This window comes from Trichoplax adhaerens, genomic scaffold (assembly GCF_000150275.1).
Source record: "Trichoplax adhaerens TRIADscaffold_3 genomic scaffold, whole genome shotgun sequence".
Lineage (NCBI taxonomy): Eukaryota > Metazoa > Placozoa > Uniplacotomia > Trichoplacea > Trichoplacidae > Trichoplax > Trichoplax adhaerens.
The window spans coordinates 7349004-7370282 of record NW_002060945.1 but is presented as its reverse complement, the minus strand read 5'-3'; the positions used below and the strand labels follow the sequence as shown (position 1 = coordinate 7370282).

The window sequence follows — 21279 nt, the reverse complement described above, 5'->3', positions numbered from 1 at the left end:
TCATTATACAGTACAGTGATTATACAATGATTATGAAGTTAAATCTATTGCGAAATTACTGTTCATGAATACAGTAAGATCTTTATTATTTGGCTAAGGGGCAGATAAGAAAAGAAGAAATGATCATGTCCATCTTCTCGATTATATGAGCATTAGATTATAATAACACCGTCAAAATATCTAATATAATACTACCGTGTAGGATGTATAAAAAGCGATGATCGGGACAAAATGAGTATAATCTGTTAAAATTTATTCATGTTTGAATAGCTGTAATTGAAATACTTTGCTATTACACCTGCAATACGTATACTGTAGTATTGGCGATTAGGAATACTGGTTAGACTACTTCGATCAAAGCCATGTTATCAAGTTGTAAATTTATCCATTTTACTGACTGTATGAAAAATGAAACCGCTATGAAAATGCAGATAAGCAGTTTTGATATCAGCAGATGTTGTATTTTATACTGCGTCAATAACTTACTCTTCCGGCTGCTTCTGGCTATCTAGGATGGATCCAGTAAAGAATAAGGCAGTGGTAGAACTGTAAATAATCAAATTTAAACCGCAAATGAAGATCGTACTAATAGCATTAGAACAATACTATGATACAGTTACAGCCTGGAGTTATTAAAATTGAGATATACTGTACTATTCGATCGCTTAGATAGATAATGATTACATTGATAACCAATATTACAGTATTCATTAACACTACAGTACTGTATCAAGTTCATTTTTATGACCATTCCGATTAGAAGCCATCATTTTCTTGAATAATTCTGTATGATTTTAAAAGTTATGGAGTGTATGATATATGATTCCGTAAGTAGGTAGCTTTTACTACTACTGTAGAAGCGTATGGCAGTGATATCTAGTCCATCACCTTCAGCGATCAATTGAAATGAGCAGGCTCGATAGCGTTCATGACATAGTACTAAATCGATTGACAGTAGAAATGTGGTATAGCCTTGAATATTTCTTTATGAGTAACATTCTACGGTAATAGTCTGACTGACGTAGTAACGATAATTAATCAATAGAGGATTGCAATAGTACACAGTTCATAACGGATCCCTTGATGGTTCTAGAATTGATGGCATAAATGGAGCTGTCCTACTATTGATGCAAAGTTTATCCGTTATGTCATATCCATGTATAGCTGACCTATCATCGTTACCAACTTCTTGGCCTGTCACTTGATCGCTTACAGCTAGTGATGTATTCGCTATAGCTGTGGCCAGGTTCTCGCTTGATATATCTTGGTTAGCAGCATCCATCATGTCCCGATTCGATCTATCTCAACTACTTTCCGCCTCGATAACTCTTGTCTATAAATATTATTAATGGCTGCTAACTGGTGCACTACCGTAAGCGTCGAATTGATAGTATGATACACTTGGATGATCGAGTAAGAAATCAATTCAAATCAAGTTATCAGACTACAACCGATGTCGTTGAAAATGGGTAATGGTGAAAATAGAAGCGATAATCTCCGTAGTATTACTGAATTTGCCAACAGAAAATAGAAAGCCAACCGGCCAATAGCCACATTGAAATTCAGCCAAATGGATGAGCTGGGAGTGCCTCCACCTACAGCACCAACCGTGTATTAAGACATGAAGGAAGTCGTTAGTGCAGTATCACGGTGGTGTGCACGACTGCCCATGCGTGTAACGTGCTGTGTCTGCGACGACTCGAAAAAAAGACCTTCTCTAGTACTGTAGTCTACAGTATGGCTGTGTGCATTATTAAAGCAGTAAGGTGCCAGGCACCAAACTGTAGTGTCTCCAAGTTCATGATCGGAGACTAGCCATCTTGGATAAATTAGTAGAAGTAATTTATGCAATATGGACTTAGAACTACAGCTTACTATACTCCAGTTTCAGCCTAGCACAGTACAGTAGGTGTATTGAGCATTTGAGCAACAATATTTTTTCCATTCTCTAGTACTGCATGGTCATAACGAAACTATGGCCAAGACATCAATTTTGCAAGACCTTCTTTACTACTGTAGTCTACAGAATGGCTGTGTGCATTATTAAAGCAGTAAGGTGCCAGGCACCAAACTGTAGTGTCTCCAAGTTCATGATCGGAGACTAGCCATCTTAGCACAGTACAGTAGGTGTATTGAGCATTTGAGCAGCAATATTTTAAAAAAATATTGCTGATATTTTTTCCATTCTCTAGTACTGCATGGTCACAACGAAACTATGGCCAAGACATCAATTTTGCAAGACCTTCTTTAGTACTGTAGTCTGCAGAATGGCTGTGTGCATTATTAAAGCAGTAAGGTGCCAGGCACCAAACTGTAGTGTCTCCAAGTTCATGATCGGAGACTAGCCATTTTGGATAAATTAGTAGAAGTAATTTATGCAATATGGACTTAGAACTACAGCTTACTATACTCCAGTTTCAGCCTAGCACAGTACAGTAGGTGTATCGGTGGCGGTGTATTGAGCATTTGAGCAACAATATTTTTTCCATTCTCTGGTACTACATGGTCACAACTAGACTATGGCCAAAACATCAATTTTGCCAAGTTGCTAAAATTGAACAATTAGACTGAGGATTTCTGTACTTGCCTGACTCTAAAAAGGAATAAACATGGAATCATGAACGGTGCTTCTGGCCGTCTAAATATCTCCAAAATATGACAAATACATTCTACAGTACTGTACAAGTGTACATCCTTTTGATTTGTACATGATCATTTATTTTATTTTTGGAGACATTAACCAAAACGACAGTGCGGTACTGTAGTCTTGAAACCACAATGATGACATCAATTTTGCTAATCATGCAAAGTTAACGACGAGAAAAGACACTACCATATTATTAGTGCAGTCTAGCAATGAGTGACTGAGTTGATCGATTATGATATCCAGTAGCAAAAATCATGTCACTTCTAGAAGCCAACAGCACCACCTACCAAAATCATCGGACCGAAACTGAGCACGCCCATTACATCAGTTTGCGCTTTGATTTATTTGTTTACTTACAGCAGGTCGATTTTCGCGTATAGAGATCTTGCGAGTTTAGGGCCTAACTTTACACTACTGCATCCAACTAGCTTATTACCAAAGTATAATAGTCTAGGTGGTCTGGAATAGAAAGCTGGATCTGTTTTCACAAGCTTCCTAAATGGATAAATTTTATGGAAGAATCAAGGACTAATAACCCTGCTTTCCATCCAATAATGATACGTCGTACTAATTCACCAAGGCCGCTAGACCGCTCTCATCCTAATTTTCTCTTAGGGTTGAATTAACATGAAAAATAAAACGCGACCTTGAACAGACCTACTGTACATTACAAACAATCTATGGACCCAAAATTAGGCAATAATACGCGTATAATAATTATTATAATCAACAAGAGTTCAAGATCGAAATAACGCCGCGTTGGCGTAAACACGCAGGTAATGTACTATTCATCATCCCATCCTTTATTTTTCTTGTTAAAGGTTAAAGGAGAGTAATCTACAACGAAATATCCCAAGCCGTACACATATGTAAGCTCATACATTTATTATGTTTCAAGTTATCATACATTAGAGTTCCGCTTTCATTAGCAGGATGTAAATAGAATTATTCCAAAAATGTTATAAAAATCAAAAGTACTGTATTATAAGCGTGAGGACATCCATCAGAAAATCGATAGAAAAATTTTCAACTATAAAAAATATTAGCTCTAGATCTTATATAGTTTCAAGGGTAAAGTGTGCATTGTAAACAGTTTTACGTGGAAGTGAATTGTTGCCAAAAAATATCCTCATAATTCTATCATCACCATCAAAATAGCGAGCGAAAATAACTCCATCCAGGCTACGTAGTAGAGATATTATTAAGTTCATTTTCAGTCCAAGTCAAACACTAGTTATAATCATAGAATAAAACTAATATAGCAGGTATCTCTCATAATAATATTACTGTTTTCTTTCACCATTGTTACAACCCCTGTTTCTAGAGCTATCATTGCAATCGCTAATAGTAGGAGATGCACCATCTGCTTGTTTATTTCTGTGATGTTGAGGGCTTTCAAAACGACTACCGACTTGCAATGAAGAGCTGTTATTACTACTAATTGTTTGCTGTATGGAGTTATAATAATTCGGCTGGAGAGATGCCGCTAAGCCACTATCCACTGTCGTAATGTGGACGGGTAGCATGGGATTATTCGTTAATTGAGGATTGACTATTCTAGCAGAAGTAGTTATACCACGATTGGACATGGCTTTCACAACTTCAGAATCGGTTACCAATATTTGTTGCGGGATAGCAGTAATAGGTGTACCTGACGTTGCAGCAGTAGCGGTTGGCTCGCTAATAATAAAACAGCAATGCGATCCTACGGTAACCACTGGAGCTAAACGCCAAGGAGAAAGCCTTGTTGCAACTTTTGTAGTTGGTAAGGCTTGCAGATTGCTAGATTCTCTTCCTAAAAGTAATTTTAAAACAATTTAATTTAATCCTATACGTTAACTAAAGAGGCACACAATACAAAGAGCACATAATAGTTATTATCAGTATTACTGTTTCCTGTCATCTTATCCCAACTTGTCGTAGGACTTGAACTATTTCTACCACTATTATTATTGTTACTGCTTGTCCAACTTTTATTCGACACTAGTTTCAGAGAAGATAAATTGTATTGTCAATTTAAACCCATTACATATACTGTAAGTGTACCACATCAATATCAAACTTACCATTCTGTAGATCTACATCAGTTCGTTGTTGGGTAGGAACATTTGTCATCAGTAAATCTGTTGCTGGTGCCAGAGCCACAGTAGGATAAGTTTGAGTTGCAGTAGTATACCAAGTTGTATTCGGAGAAACTGCGGATTGAGTGTTAGTCAAATCTAATAACATGCGAATGCATTGAAAGTTAATTGTCTTTGTGAATATAAAATGCAGTAGACGCGTACATATGAAACCAATACTTAGGTTTATAGCACAAATATATGTAGACTGTATTATATCATTAATTACAATAATTATGATCAATTATATCTTTATCGTAATTTTCTACGCAAATCATGGCTAATACACTGTAGCATATAAATAAAAGCTGCACTGTTATATTACTATTTTATTGAATAACCTTCAAAGCCGAATTGCGTTCTTTTTCGAGGACTGCCGCGGTAATTACTTGGATCTTATGATATTAAAGAAAGAAAATGATAAAAATTTTAGAATGCAATGTTAGGTTACTGTTAAAGACGAAAAGCATTAATCTACAAACCTCCACCACACAATATATACTGCAAAGATTGACATCTATGTAGTCACTAGTAGCATATTGCCTTACAGCTCCATCCATACCTAGTTTTATTCTCTTGCTTGAGTTTTCCCTATTAAGATGTGTTATATAAGACCTTTCAGGGTTGTTTTCGGTATCATCCTCGCGATTGCTAATTCTACTACTGTCTAGCAAATTGGGCGTTGTGGGCTTTTCATGCTTTTTCGGACAATCCATGATATTAGTACGCGGCAGTAGAACAGATTTTGTCGATACAATGACATCAGATCTTGCATTCCTTGCAGATAAATATCTTAATGACTGTACGGCAGCGCGTTCTGGGCTATTCATTGCGTTATATGGCTTCTCGGTGTCTGAAAGAAGTAACCGATCTTGCTTATTCATCAGAATACTATAAAGTAAACTACTTCAATGAATTCTACTTTTAATAAAATTTGTTAGTACAAAGAGCACTACCTACTGGATGAGAAAGCTTGCAACTGATAATTGACACTGTAAAGTAAAATCATTAACGGTAACCATACCTGGAAGCGTACTGAAATTAAGTCCTATCCATTTAAACGCCGGTTTCTTTCCCTTTGTGCATTCAGTTACATGAGTCTTTTCAATCATCCGAAGACTTGATAAAATGTTGGCTATGTCATACAGTCTTCTCACTTTAGCTATGAACATAGCACAAGAGAATTAACTATCATCACTTGACCAAGCTAAACATACATTATTACCCATCGTTATCATGTTATTAAAGAACAACAATTTACTTTTAAATTTAGACGAGTCCTTCTCGGCTGGCTGCTTCCCGATTAGGACCTGTGCTGCTTCATCTAAGGTGACTATCTCCGTCTGTTTCCGAAAAAATGACACAATTTGTCATTAAAGGCCGAAAATAATTACTCAACGATATCCTATTTCGTATATTGGCAATTACCGCGGAAGCCATAAACATCATGATAAATTTTTGACTTAGCATCCCCAACGATTTATCTTTACGGGCGTTTTCTACGTATCAATCAAAGCGAAAAACAGATTATCTTTTATTCTTTAGGTCAGTTATGATTGATGGATTAAGAAGCAATGATGAATTCCAAATACAACATGTCAACAATATAAGGCATAAGTGTGAACGTTGTATCAGTACCTTTTCTAGCACTGGAAGAATCTTTTTTAGCTTCCATTGGAGAAAGTTTCTTTGAAAGCTAAAATATAAGAAATAGATATTAAGCTATATCAAACAGATGTACGTTTATAGATTCAAAATGCTCTTTGAAATACTTTCTCAATAGCTTACATTCATTTCCTGCCTAAAACTGATGTTACTAAAATCTATGTTTTGCAATCCTTGCGTTGCAGGTTTCAAATGCGCCTAGAATAATTCACAAAGGTATGATTATAATGGATGATGATAATAATAAGGGCATAACGGCATTTATTGGTCATACTTAAAATACTAAAAAAGTATAAATACATCTACACCAAGTGTGACAGTGATCAAAAAGCAAAGATTAATCATTTTTATAAGAATATCATTGTTAGCGGTACTATTGTGATATTATGATTGAGGTCTTGTACAGTATCGTAAATCTTTACCCTTAATTTGGCTAAATTGGATGCAATTTTCCTTTTTCCATGCCAAACATAGGTATTCTTTCCTAATCGACTGACGATTTCTACACTTTCCAGTACATTGACAATATCATAGATTCTTCGCCGTTCCACCTCTATATCAGGAAAATTCAAATTTATAAGTACCCAGCCAGTGTAATTTTAAAAAATTGAGACCAACTTTATTTATATGTTGTTATTTTTCTTGACTATTTTATTACATTATAAAGACTTACGGAGCTCCTTCGCTACATGATCTAAACAAATTTCAATTTCTTGTCCTGGAACTGAATTTTCGGGATAACGTGCTAAAAATCTAGAAATAGCAAATCATTGTTTAGAAAGCAGACAGGTATGATGTGTAATATCCTTTACAGGAGTTTTATTAATAGTATCGTCTTTATTTTGTATCGGCTAAGTCGCAGTGCATTAGACAGATCCATCTGATTAATTGATTACTTTTTTATAGTGCTGCGTAATCATCGATATACTGTTGTATACTGCGGGTGTAGTATGAAAGGAAGTCTAGGATGGAAGATATGCCTTTAGCTTTGAGTTGCAAATACGTCTTCTATCATTTTATGTAGTATCATGTGCAACTACCTACAGTTTTGTATATTGGACAATATGAATTCAAAGTAAATTGAGGCGAGCATTACACTGCAATGCTTTCCTTTATACCTCGAACGCCACTATTGATTGCAACATCGTCAGTAGAAAATCAACGACTTGGGGATATCTTGACATTCTTTTTACTAGCTACTTGATGTTTGTATTATGAAAAAACGTACCATTGCTATACGTACAGTATATCACGAATAAAAAGTGTAGTATGACGATCAATTGTAGCCTAGATGGAAAGAATAGTCCAAATCAATTTCATGGGATTTGTCTGAATACATTTGCAGTACTACATCTACGGGTGCAAAAAGTCATTCTCTCTAAGAATCAAATTAACGTAGAAGAACAGTCATGCTTGTGTTGAGTACTGTATGACTAGGTATTTTTCTATTATTGTACGGTCCGCATAGAATTTGGCCTATTTGTGTGTAAATTTGAATCCATTACTGCATGAGTATTCATGGACACTGGCAATTTTAGCAATATTGTAATGTAATGAAAGAGTGGATAGCAACATTGGCGAAGAATTATTAAGATTGAGGGTGTGTATGAAATGGTATTGGAAATGGAAGTTTTTTACAATGGTGATTATGATGGAAAACTGTACAGTAGGTTGGGAATGTCGTCTCCTACAGGAACACAAAGTTAATTTATAATTTACTGTTGAAGGATGAAAGGAGAGGAAAAGTATTGTTGAATCATTGGATTGACCCCATTTTATAAATGTAAGCAAGATGCAATTTTGAAAAGGTTATCGATCCTTGGCAATACCCTACCTCTGACATAGCAAGCCTAGCGATTTTTCCTTTCTATTAAAACAAGTGGTTGATTTTGCTTCTGTTGTTGAATCTCCTGATTCTGAACAATTACTACTAGAAGTTTGCAATTCAGTGAAAAGACGCTTTCTTTCTTCACGATTTCTCAAAACTGGGCTGACAGCAGATGCCAACATTTTCAAATTGGCAGTTGGCGTCAATGGTACAGTAATATCCTCAGCACGACGAATACTTTTTTCCGGTGTGGTTGGCGGGATTTCTTGTAACGATGTGCTGATTGGCGTTGGTGAAGAGCATTTGTTGATAGCATCGATACTACACGATGCCATGGTGGTGTTGGTGAAACGATAAGATAAATTGCTATCCTGTGCCAATGGCATCGGGATAGGATCTTGTACTGGATTATTGGTATACATTGCGCTTTAGCAAGTAGAAGACGATTTCCAATTGGAGCTGAATAATGTTGTTTAGACAATCAATGCTAGCCTAATCTCGCCTACTACAGTACAGTCTATCGACGGCGATGTTGTCGACTCAGCTGGATGTGCAAAGTTAATGGAGGAAAAAGGATCTCTAATTCCGCTTGTAGTCGACCAATTGACAGAGAGAGAGAGAATGCAAACTCTAATATCCAATGGCAATTGATAGTATCATATTGTGTTGTAAAAGCGAGCGTTGATGGATGTTGATATCAATTGGATCGCCTACTCGCGATCGATGGATTCTTGGCGCGATACAACTCAACTTTGGTCAGCACGATGATTCTGTCGTTTCAGTGGATGAAGTTTGCGTTCTCTACTCAATTACCAATAAGTCAAGCTGTAGCAATAGCATTGATCCACTGGAAAGAGAAGAAAAAGGAACCTATGGATTGATTTAGAGTGGATTAATCTGGCAATCCCTAATCGCGATGAAGGAAATCCACGCCTGCAGCTCAATGCAAACTCAGTATTAAATCGACCACTCGCTCTATAGTTAATATGGAAAGCCGAGTTAGGCCCCCCAGTTGTAGTGGATTACTATGGTGCAAGTGGAAGCTGTTGGTAAATGGAGGGAAGTCGAGCTGTGTGATGGTGGTGAAATGCAGGAAAGCTGGCTTGAAAACACCGATTCCACTGTCCTATGCACTCATGACTGAGTACATGGATAGTAACAAGTCGAGACTGCCTTCAGTCTAGTTTGTGTATTATTATGCATCATCAAAACCAGTCAAGCTCCGTTGGCGCTTGACTGGTTTTTTGAGAATTCGCGCGAAAAGACGGTGGATACAGCGCAGGCGTGAATGATTTAAATTGCAGCCAATCACAAGCCTTGATGAATGGATGCAGCGTGTACAGTGTCCAGTAGGCCGTGATACCCTGTACTGTACACTGTACACTGTAGTCATAGGGCGCTAGTCTACAGTAGACCTGACAGCGCTACACTGTACCATGGCTCTTCTTCGCCTCCTTCCATCTTTATACAGTACAGTACAGTACTGTAGAGAGCGATACCCCGTACTGTACACTGTACACTGTAGTCATATTCCATCTTCATAGGAGAAGCGTGTACAGTGTACAGTACAGCGCGACACCCCGTACTGTACACTGTACACTGTAGTCATACAGTAGGGCGCTAGTCTAGACCTGACACTGTACCATGCTTCTTCTTCGCCTCCTTCCATCTTCCTAGGAGAAGCGTGTACAGTGTACAGTACAGTGCGATACCCCGTACTGTACACTGTACACTGTAGTCATACTGTAGGGCGCTAGTCTACTGTAGACCTGACACTGTACTGTACTGTACCATGGCGCTTCTTCGCCTCCTTCCATCTTCATAGGAGAAGCGTGTACAGTACAGCGCGATACCCCGTACTGTACACTGTACATTGTAGTCATAGGGCGCTAGTCTACATACAGTACAGTAGACCTGACACTGTACCGGTGCACCATGGCGCTTCTTCGCCTCCTTCCATCTTCATAGGAGAAGCGTGTACAGTACAGTGTACAGTACAGCGCGATACCCCGTACTGTACACTGTACATTGTAGTCATAGGGCGCTAGTCTAGACCTGACACTGTACCGGTGTACCATGGCGCTTCTTCGCCTCCTTCCATCTTCATAGTACAGGAGAGGACAGCGACTCTGTCGTTGTAGATTAACCTTAATGGATGGATAAATAATGAATTCCTCAATTCATTGATGCGTATCCTGTCATGACTAGTATTTTCTATGGTTTCAAAAAATGGCCATTTCTATTTTACACCAAACAGTCTATTGATAATAGCCCCTTGTGTACTTGACGTACCAAATAGTGACATCATTTTTGTAATAATCGATGCACTCATGGTACACAACGTTGAGTACATTACAAAAGTTGTACACTTGTATATAAAGGCTAATCGCTCCAAATCTCCAAATACAGCAGTCTCCAACAAAAGTAATGTCACTAGTGTACAGTACAATAAGTCGTCGTTGTCCAATTCTGATGGAGACGATTTCAGTCTCACACAGTCGTACAGTACAGTACTGTACTGTACAGTCCACTACTGTACTGTACAGTGTACAGTACAGGTGAAGAAAATCACTGTACTCACACAGGTAATACTCTACTGCGCAGGACAATATCAAACTGCTAGCCTATAGCAAAGACTACTAGAAGAATACTGTACAGTGTACAGTGCAGTACAGTACAGTACAGTAGATGGCCCTGCACGACTGCGCAGGCGCCACCAGCCCGCAGCCGTAGTGCCATACTGTACGGTACTGTATTTCTAGTGGTTCATGGCTGTACAGTACAGTGTACAGTACTTTACTCCACTGTACTGTACTGTACTGTACCCTACTGCACTGCACTGTACTCTACTGAGCTGGGTACTGTAGATGGCCCTGCACGACTGCGCTACCAGCCCGCAGCCTGCAAGCACTTACAATCCAAGCCAATTGAGCTCCAAGAATGGCGGTCTCCACTCAAGTTCGAGGAGGTACAACAGTAATCAATTCTCTTCTTTGCTCAAATTAAAATGATCATTTTATTGATATTGATTCCATCATCATTTATGGATAGACATGTACAAATTGTCTTGAAGCACTTTAAGATGAACGTATTTTAAAGAAAGTTAACATTTCACTTGAACTAGCTATCAACCAATGACTTCATGTATCGAGATGCTGGATAGGCTGCAAAATGACAGTCTTCTTTCATCGACGATACTAGTAGAATGATGCAATCATTTTTTGTCTAGCATACATCATACTCATTCATTTCTTGCCAATCTATCCAACAATATATAGTTTGGGGTCCCAGTAAAGAAATTTGGCATATTGTCGAATCGACGTTGACTTTGGACAAGCTACCGGATTACCATGAATTTGAAACAGTACTGAAAAAATATAAACCTCAGTTGTTATCTCTCTTCTCCTCAACGGTTAGTTCATTATGTAGCATCTCTTTTAACGATGATACAACATTTTAAGTGTCATAAGCACTTTTCTGTCATCCTTTTCAATGATTTGATCTACATTAGTCTAATCCCGTATAAGTAAGGATAGAAAATAATAGCCAGATAAGCGAGGATAGAAAATAATAGCCACATAAGCAAGGATAGAAAATAATAGCCACATAAGCAAGGATAGAAAATAATATCTTGCTATTGTACAGAATAAAATTATTCAACTACAGACAACTTGCATCAAGTCAATAAATTGACCATTCTACAGTAGGCGTAAAAATACTTAAAAACTTATGCAACAGTCGTATCAATCGATCGATATACCAGGCGCCATGATACAAATCAATTCAACTCAAATTTACCTTGATGCAGGCAATACTGCATATAGCGCAACTTCCAACTACCTATGTACTGTACTATACGAGAGATATAGACGCTACACTCAGCCAACCACGATTGGAACATGGCTATACCGTAGCATATCATTCCAACACTTTGCATAATTCGATCATGTCAAAATAACAGCTTTAAATGATAAACTTGTTATGACTATTTCCTAACAGAGGAGAAGTGCATTAGACCGAAAAAATATCAAAGAACATGGCGCTACTTCTGGCATTCAAGTCTATGGCGAACCAGTTCCACGCATTTTCAGTCAGTCTTTCATCGAAGAAGCTCTTAATTTAAGCGATATTTTAGATTTAAACGAATATGCTTCCATGGAGTTACTCTTAGCTAGTGAACATCAGAAACCACGTTTTCCTGGATTACAACGTTTACCTTTAGCTATAATACTGTATTACGATGGTTGCCGCTGTCTTTCCTATTCTTTACGATCGCTCATTCAATGGAGATTTGATGGCTCTAATGACTCTGATCTGGGTGAAGAATTTATCCAATTAGTTGCTAAATATACTAATGATCTTATGGATGAAGGTAATACTGGATAAATACAATCCACTAATCTCAACTGTCATTAGTGATACGTTAAATGATTTTAACATGATCTCATTCTTTTAACTTTGTTACGCTACAACCTTAATATTATCATCCAAACAAATTGCTATAGCAGTATATTCATCTCCATTCAACCAACTCAGCTTTCGCTCTTAAACTACCTTGTTAAGATATTTTCCTTTCTTGATGCTATAGGAATAACTGCTAAAATAATGGATTCCCTTAAAACTTTAAACATCGATAATATCATTACCAAAATTCTAACAGATCAATCAACGCAAACTATCAAATATAGACTACAACTTATTGGTATCCTTGAAGGTAATGCTCGCAATGTTCTAAATTTCTGCTTGCATATTATTCATCAGTTCCAATACCAACCAGGGACTACGGATCTTGTTCCATAATATCATTCAAAAATTGTATTATTCTACTCTTTTATAAGATTCTTATTTATAAAGTAGTTTATCGGTGATTATTTTTAAACTAATGAACAATATCTAACAGCTTATTATTATGTCTTGACTAGAATATACCATATCGCTAGCTGAATGCTTGTTTATATGGTCTTTCTATAAGCCATTATCTAAGAATGATTCCTTGAAGATGATAGAATATGTAAGAAATTATAAACCAAGGACTACTGATGATACCTTGAACGCAGTAGATGTATTCATGTTAGCAACGACTCTAAATTGTATCGATTTTGAAGCATTCGGTACCGGTGAAAATGAGAATATCCCTTCTGGTTAGTGCTATCCTTGTAATGAAATTACCTTGATAAAGTTGATAAAATCCTTGTCAAGGATTATCAACATCTTACAGTTACATCATTATCACCATCCTTTGGGTTATCTTTCTATAGATACTTCTCATCCACTTGTTAACGATGCAACATTTTTACCTGAAATGCACGCACTACTTAGTGCTAGTGCAAGTTGGGAAGATGAAGGTCTAAGAGGAGTTATTCTAATGGCGTGGTCTCTAGTTTTACGTGTCTGCTCTCAGCAGACTACTATCAACCTAGACAACCCTGAAATATTGGAAGACGACGAAGTCATTATGGAGTATGCAGTACGCATCGGAGCTCTCCGCTTTTTGCGTCATAAAGTTATCAAATCGAAAGCTTTTTATAATGAGGTAATAAAAATTTTTTACAATCAACATTACAAAGTTTCTATAATCACAATAATGTGTGTTTTAACAAATATAAATTATTATTAATTCTATATTATATAAGGAATTTCTTGTCAGACGGATACATTCTCTAATTACTGGTATCATCATTCTTATGCCATTAAAGGTTATTAATCAGTAGATATGTTCCCTATTCAGGATTGGTGCATTCTTGTTTATTTTTACTGTAATATACAACAAATTATATACACATATCGTTAGATCAAGGAATTTAGAAATGGAGCCGATGAAAGTGCTAGAATCCAGCAAGCTACTATACAAGAAGGAAATAGAGAACCGACTGATTTAAGAACGGAATTTTCCGACTTTCTTTATTTGGTCCGATCTCATTTTAAATATTCAACAATGTTTCTTTGATAAAGATAATATATAATATATTAAAAAATAATTTGATATTGATCATGCATATATTTATACTTCATTTAAACAACTGACAGATTGGTGAATTGTACAAGACAGATCCCCTTAATTTACAACTCAATTTAGAATATTGGTGTCAAACAGATATCGGAACAACTTATGGAGCTACCTCGATGGGTGTTAGCTATCGCGGTAGACCTTCCTATCGACAAGTAAGCCAAATTTTTTTCTAACCTAGCCTTTGTATTGTTAGGCTTACTATCTACAAAGTTTGTCTCTTATGTTAAAACTTTCTCGCCAATTAGGTCAACCTCTTCAAATTTGTTAGACTCGCGGGCGATTTACTACCGGCTTTCCTGTACGTCCCATACGTTGAAATGTTAATGGGCTTAGCTACTGGACCACAAGCTGCTTATTTTTGTTACCTTTTACTGAAAAGTAATAGTTCAGGCCATGGAGGTGGAGCTTCTGTATCGTGGGATCATGTATTTTACTCCTTTAAAAGGTGATCGGTAATTTTATGCAATCGATTTTGAATATTCGTCAAGATTCAAATTCCTATTTTATGTTCACAATCTTACAGCTATTATGTCAGTTTAAATGAATCTGTATCACGATCAGTATCCAGTCAATCACAGCAGATTCATCAAATTACTCCTGAAGAACTGGCAGGTCTTGAAGCGATATTACGCTTAATGCAGCGTATAATTGGACAAGTAAGCTTAATGAAAAATGTCAATCTTGAAGATATCATTATATGTCTATCCTTAGCAATACCAATCTCACTTATTACTATCGGCTTTCTCATAATAATAACTATTAGGATGAAACAGCTCGTATGGCTTTATACGAAAATCAACATTACATGCCTATGCCAGTATTATTCGGCCTACTGAGCTGCGTAGTTCCGTTTACATTAAAAGCAGAAATACTACTTACTTTAGCAGGTTTTGCTAAATCTCAGGAAATTGCTCCTAGTGTATGGCAATACCTGGAATCTTCTCAAGTACGTTGTATGGGTCTATTTATGCTAATTGTTGTACATATTACTAATTCATACTTCGGTAACAATATTAATTAGATCATACGTACGAATTCAAATGAGAATCGTAAAACTGGTATAGAGGTTTGTAACACTATTTATTATTGATACTAAATACATGCAGCATATAATATAAAAGGCTTAGCTAATTATAATGTATTGCTATGATTTAAATTAGGCTGAATTAGTCGAGATTGAATCAAAGCATGAAACCTATCCTGAAACCAGAGCTTTCATAACTTTATTGGACAATTTAACAGATGCCTACTATCCATCCACTTTCACTATCAGTGCTAGAGAACCAGGCTTTCAGCCATACCTAAACTTTCTTTTGGAAGATGTCTTCTTAAAATTTAGTACTAGGCAGTACCGCGATGCTAGTGAAAAGGTTTATTAAATAAATAATTTATCCGATGATTTCGATTGAAAGATTGGAAATTTTACTAAAATATTTTACCCTTAATCGGGAAATTCTAAATTTAGTGGCAAGTAGCCAGTCTTGTGTTGAAACTATTTGAAAAATTCATGCGAAATTATGAACCAGCCCCCGAGTTCTTCTTGGAAAATCAATCCGACAGCACAGTTACGCAAACTGGCCCTGTAGTTAAGCCGCCTGGCCACGAACTATTTTTAAGAATGTTACAGCCAACTCCTATGTTAAAACTGGTAATAATTCTGTACAACCAAATTGTTCCTTTTTTTCTTGCTACTATTGCGAACAACCATAAACTTATAATGCACTATTTTTTTATAAATCAGGTTTTATCGGTAACCTATACTGCTGGTACAGGACTTGATGAACTTGCTTCCAGCACTTGTAAGTATAAAACGTTATTGTAAGACTTCATAGACATCGTTATTGATGTATATGTGTGTGCGGAACACTTTGTACGTGAACTTTTACTCGATCCAGTATTGTAATGTTTCTACTTATTAATACAGCTGGAAGAAATTATTTGGAGGAAGCTGCCCTCTATGCTTTACGGTTAATGGAGTTGAGCTTACATCTGGAAAAGCAGCTATTTCGAATACTCCGTGCATACGATATATCATTAGTTGTTACTCCATTAAGTGCATTGTTGCTAGATGTTAATCCGCATACTCGTAGCACGGATCATTTATTGTATATTGCCAGGTTAGAGATTATGCTAAATCATGCTTATCTGGTCCCTATTAGTTACTATAATATAAGTTCTTTTTGTCCCCTACAGATTTCTGACGCACGGGAATACAAATCCTAATTTAGCTTTATCAGCTGTTAATATATTATACCATATGTGTCGTTCATCTATGTTGCAATCAGATATCATTACCGTCCTGACCAATACGCCGGTAATCTTTACTACTGTGTAGTTAAATGTACTCCGTAGTAGCATTCAGAATCGATTTTATGATATGCAACTAACTATTATAAATATAAAATTTCCGTAGGAAATTGCACTTGAAATTATGAAAGGCTTTGTGGAACACTTAGAAACGCTCTATAACGAACCGAATTTCTTGCAAGATCTTGATCAAGAATACATTGAGAAAGGTTAGCCACAATATGTTCATAACGATGAGGGACTGTATAAAGGTAGACATTCTTTATATCTGAACGATCAATCTTTAAACTTTATGTCTTGTTTCAAGGAGATGAAAATATTTTAGATACGACTCAGACCCATACCGCTGTGAGCGAAAGCATCCTTGAACTTTTACTTTACTGTCTAGATCTACCTGCGCCTAGTTTGGCTCATTTTCTATTAGGTTATGATGTTCGTAAATCTGTTTCCAAAACAATTCTACAAGACCCAGGTAGGCTTAAAAGTATCAGATATCATATTTTGAAGCTACCCTTTACTTCTATTTTGTTATCCTCCGTGTTACTAATAGCCGCAGTACCATTAGGAATTTTAGGCACTCCTCATACATGTCTACATGCAATCTTGACCATTCTACAAAGAAATCTGGACAACGGTTTTAGGGAACCTCCACAAATTGTTGAACAGTGTTACCATGTCATTTATAAATTATGTTCATCGACAGAAACTTGCAATGCAACTATACGATACTTGAGAAACAACCACGAATTCTTCACTAAGCACTTGTATAGGATGCCTTTTGCCAACGGTATTAAAAAACCTGCGCTTGTACCCTATGATTAACTTCTTGGTCTTGCAATGTTTTAAAATACTGTCTTTCTTAATAGATATTCAGACACATGACGAAGCAGATAGTCCAGACCCATTCAAAGTCATCGTGTTATTACAACAATCTTGGCTACTGAAATGTATTGCTCTTGAATTACAATCTACGTCTTTAAACCGTCAAAGATCTGATACTCAGGTGAGTATTTGCGAGCTATACAATCCTGGTCTAATTAACTTAGCTGATTTCATTTTCGAAAGATTAAAGGTGTAATTCATCTAAAGTGAAAATTCTGATTGTTCACAACAATAGAACCTCGTTGAATTATTGGTCAGTTCATCTAATATCACTGAAGATGATGTTGGCAGTATAAGTACAGCACTACAAAGCAAGACCTTCATTAGTGAATTTTCTTGTTTTGACGGTAATGCATTCGATCTCTTCTCCATTATATTAATTAATATACATTGCATTTCAGTATTGATAATGGAAATCTATCTTTATGCCTCGCGTAACAATTTATTTATCGCAGTGCATTACTGATATTTTTACTAAAATTTCAAATTTTTATAGCTGGTAGAACAACTCATCAGAAGAAAATTAGGCTATTTTGTTTACTGGACTGTATCAATGTGAAGCAGGATATGCAAGCTGACCTGCAATTAGAATTTTTCGATCCAACAGCGCTGGATCAAGCCGTGCAATCATGCCAACAAGTTTGGCGTCAAAATAACGCCAAAATTTGTAATATTAACTTTTTTCGACGAATTTTACAGGAAGAAGTCAACAATATCCTAAGTAAAGCTACTATCGACAAGGAACGATTGAATAATGTTAGGCATCTAACTTCTATCATTAACAATTTCAATCTTGACTATTAGCTGAAGCATTTTCAATTATATAATTAGGAAATCCAAGCTTTACTGAAACATGTTGTTCTCATGAATAAGAGGCAGTGTGCTCTGTATGCCAAATTACAAGCATTTGAAGCCTGGCAAGAAGTAGTTGAAGTAATATTTGGAGCCTGCCCATTCGATCTTTTTCAACCTAAAATGCGTGAAGATTTATTATTGCGATTACTGCAGGAGATACTTGATCGGGTGTGTATTAAAGTTGTACAATAGATATATTCTGCTCGAGAAAATCTTTATTATATGTTATAAATGATCGATGACTATTTTGTTAACCAGTGTTGTAGAGATGGTGCAATGCTGGAAATTCAAGCCCCAGCTGCTGGCGTTGTCTTGGCCCTAATGGCACAATTTCGTAAATTAGCTTCATTTAGGATGAGGGATACTCCAGTTGGTTTAGAATCTTCTATTAATAGTAAAGCTGGTAAATATAAGAAAACAGTAAGCCTAGCGAATGGATCAATCATGACTAGTAACGATGATCTTTGCAATTCTTATTTCTAGAAGATCCACTCTCATTTTCAACTTTTCGAGATATTTTAAAAGGCATTCTTGACTTTATCCTTCGTTCAAGTGGTAAACAGCAAAGAGTTCGCATGAATTTATACGTTGCCCTTCTACATTACCTTCAAATATCATTGGAAGCATCGAAATCTTCAGGTATCAATTTAAAATATTAAATGCGGCTTTCGCGTATGTGATGTATTAAAACTTTTTATAATATTCAGATTCCAAGAGAAACGGAAATGACGATATGTCGGTTCTGTACAGTTACGGAGATATTATAATGGATGTCATTTGTCGGGATGCGTGCGATGCTCCTGACATAGGAATGGTACCGTTAACTTATTTTCATCATGTTACGATGTTCATCTAATAGAATTTTCACTTTTACTAGACCCTGGCGTTTACTGTACTGGACGTTATTGTTTCAATGGACTGGCAGAAACGTTGGATTGATTACCTCGATGTAAAAGGATATTTACGGCATTTTATTGAAGGCGTCGTGCGAAGTGATGAAATTCTTCAGACACTAACCGTATCAACTCCGATTTCAATGAAACCTTTATACATATATGAATCTAAAATGGTTAATTTACAATACTTTTATGATAGTTTATAAATTGGCCTGAGCACTATCCATTGACACATATATTATTTTGATTAGGCTCTTCTCGCACGAATTGCTTCGTATGAACGCGGCGCTGAAGCAATTTTGCGCTCGGGAATAATACCAATGCTCACAGAATGTAAATTCTATACCACTAAACCCCCTGAGCAGTTAATTGTGGCTGAAGGGTAATACCATAATATTTTTACTTTGTAACTAGATGCATGTTAATTACCTTTGATTGTTTACTCTTTAGAACCGCAGATGATGATGAATTTTTTACACCGGACGCTGTTGACAGACATCGTCAGATGTTATTTCCTATATTGGAAATTATTCTATCAATCTTCTCGTCGTTGGGCTCCAAACATCGTGAAGCTTATTCACAGGTATTCCAGCGACATCACTGATTTAAAATTTTGATAAAATTAACTTTAACGAACTATTTTTTTAAAACTGTAGATATTGAACTTTGTTCGCCAGAATCTCAGCATTTTTTATGCTACCCTTCGTAATGACAATATAAACGTCTCATTGATGTCGCTGAAGCAGTTATCATTAATTAGTACTGTTATATACCACATTGGTGAAGGCAGCTCAACTTGGTATTCACACTTTACTGCAAGTGATCATGATGAGCAAGTAAGCATATCGTTTTATGATTATGATTAAATTTCTGGAAGCTAATAATAATCAATATGTCATCATCAATTTTTTTCAGAAACATTATAGAAATTTTTTACTTCAACTTCGAAAGAACGTGCTATCTCTGATTCCTCGCTTCTGTTCTCACCAACAATGGAATCAATATATTAAAAGAGCGTCAGTAATTAATAATCATGGCTACTCAAATCCCCTAATAGAAAGTAGTCAGGAAATTTGCAAGCAAGAAATTAAGTTATTGTTACAACAAATCTGCCTAAATATCACTGCCTATTGTCGAGCGACTTTAACTGGTATACAACAACAATTATTGTCGTGACGTAAATAATCTGATCTTGAATAAGTGTCTTATTCTTTCAGGCACAGCTATTTACGGATCAGCCTGCTTTTCGCCATCGCTAACTAAAGCGGTACCACCTGAACTAAGCGCTGTTCGGAAAGGTTAAAAATACAAAAGGCATCTTTTTCTACCGATATGGTTTCAATTGTCTATAAAATAACACTCGCACTTTTAACTTCGACACAGGGTTATCTCAACTTAAGAAACCATCCCAATGGCCTGACTTAAGCATTTTAATACAGTTGCTTAAAGACTGTGTAGACAATTTTAGTGTCACTTTCGATGTTTATAAAAAATATCTCTATAAATGGAATAACTCAGCTGATTTAATGAGTGAAGAGTGGAAAGATGTAAGACCGCATTTCAAATGCCATTCATATACAACATTGCAATACGATGTTTAATTCTCTTTTCTCACAGTTTCTACCAGAAGACATGATCCTGATGCTTGAGGGAAGATTAAACAAGAATCGTCATCAATTCATATATACCTTGATGACGAAAGTAGTTAATAACAAAGGAAAAGAAATAACAAATTACTTTTGTATCCTTTATTTAACAGCAAATGATTACTAACTATTTTAAATTTAAAAATAATTCTTCCCTAAATTGCTATCCAATAAACTTTATTAGATGAAGTGATTGCATTCTTAGCTGAAGTTTTCTAGATATTATCGAAAATTCGCTGTATGTTGTCTGGCATCACCTAGAATATTTCTTTTTCCGATGTCCGACATTAGACGAATACACCGGTGTGCTGATATCTCGTCGCGCAGAAATACCCTCTAAGCTAAGAAAATTGCACGGTACACGAGTATAACTTCATATTCGACCTGATGTTCGATTATTATTCAGTAAACTATGTCTATTCC

The 21279-nt window shown here is 36.3% G+C and overlaps 2 protein-coding genes across 2 annotated transcripts; one reads left to right on the top strand and one right to left on the bottom strand.

The window, feature by feature from the left end:
* Positions 1-6854: 6854 nt before the first annotated feature.
* Positions 6855-8469, bottom strand: TRIADDRAFT_6275 (uncharacterized protein; the record flags this gene model as incomplete). Its single annotated transcript, XM_002110583.1, has 3 exons — positions 6855-6985; positions 7106-7185; positions 8267-8469. Coding segments are annotated over 3 exons (414 nt in total), but the record flags the coding sequence as incomplete, so codon positions are not given.
* Positions 8470-11537: 3068 nt separating this feature from the next.
* TRIADDRAFT_22433 (uncharacterized protein) lies at positions 11538-19814 on the top strand (the record flags this gene model as incomplete). Its single annotated transcript, XM_002111120.1, has 30 exons — positions 11538-11676; positions 12276-12632; positions 12849-12974; positions 13183-13401; positions 13519-13793; positions 13894-13956; positions 14052-14168; positions 14288-14422; positions 14516-14715; positions 14794-14926; positions 15034-15216; positions 15292-15336; positions 15431-15640; positions 15736-15918; positions 16012-16069; positions 16195-16387; positions 16464-16584; positions 16684-16786; positions 16903-17049; positions 17143-17364; positions 17477-17580; positions 17695-17806; positions 17956-18215; positions 18291-18482; positions 18573-18765; positions 18828-18953; positions 19022-19128; positions 19192-19383; positions 19462-19574; positions 19661-19814. Coding segments are annotated over 30 exons (4782 nt in total), but the record flags the coding sequence as incomplete, so codon positions are not given.
* Positions 19815-21279: the final 1465 nt, after the last annotated feature.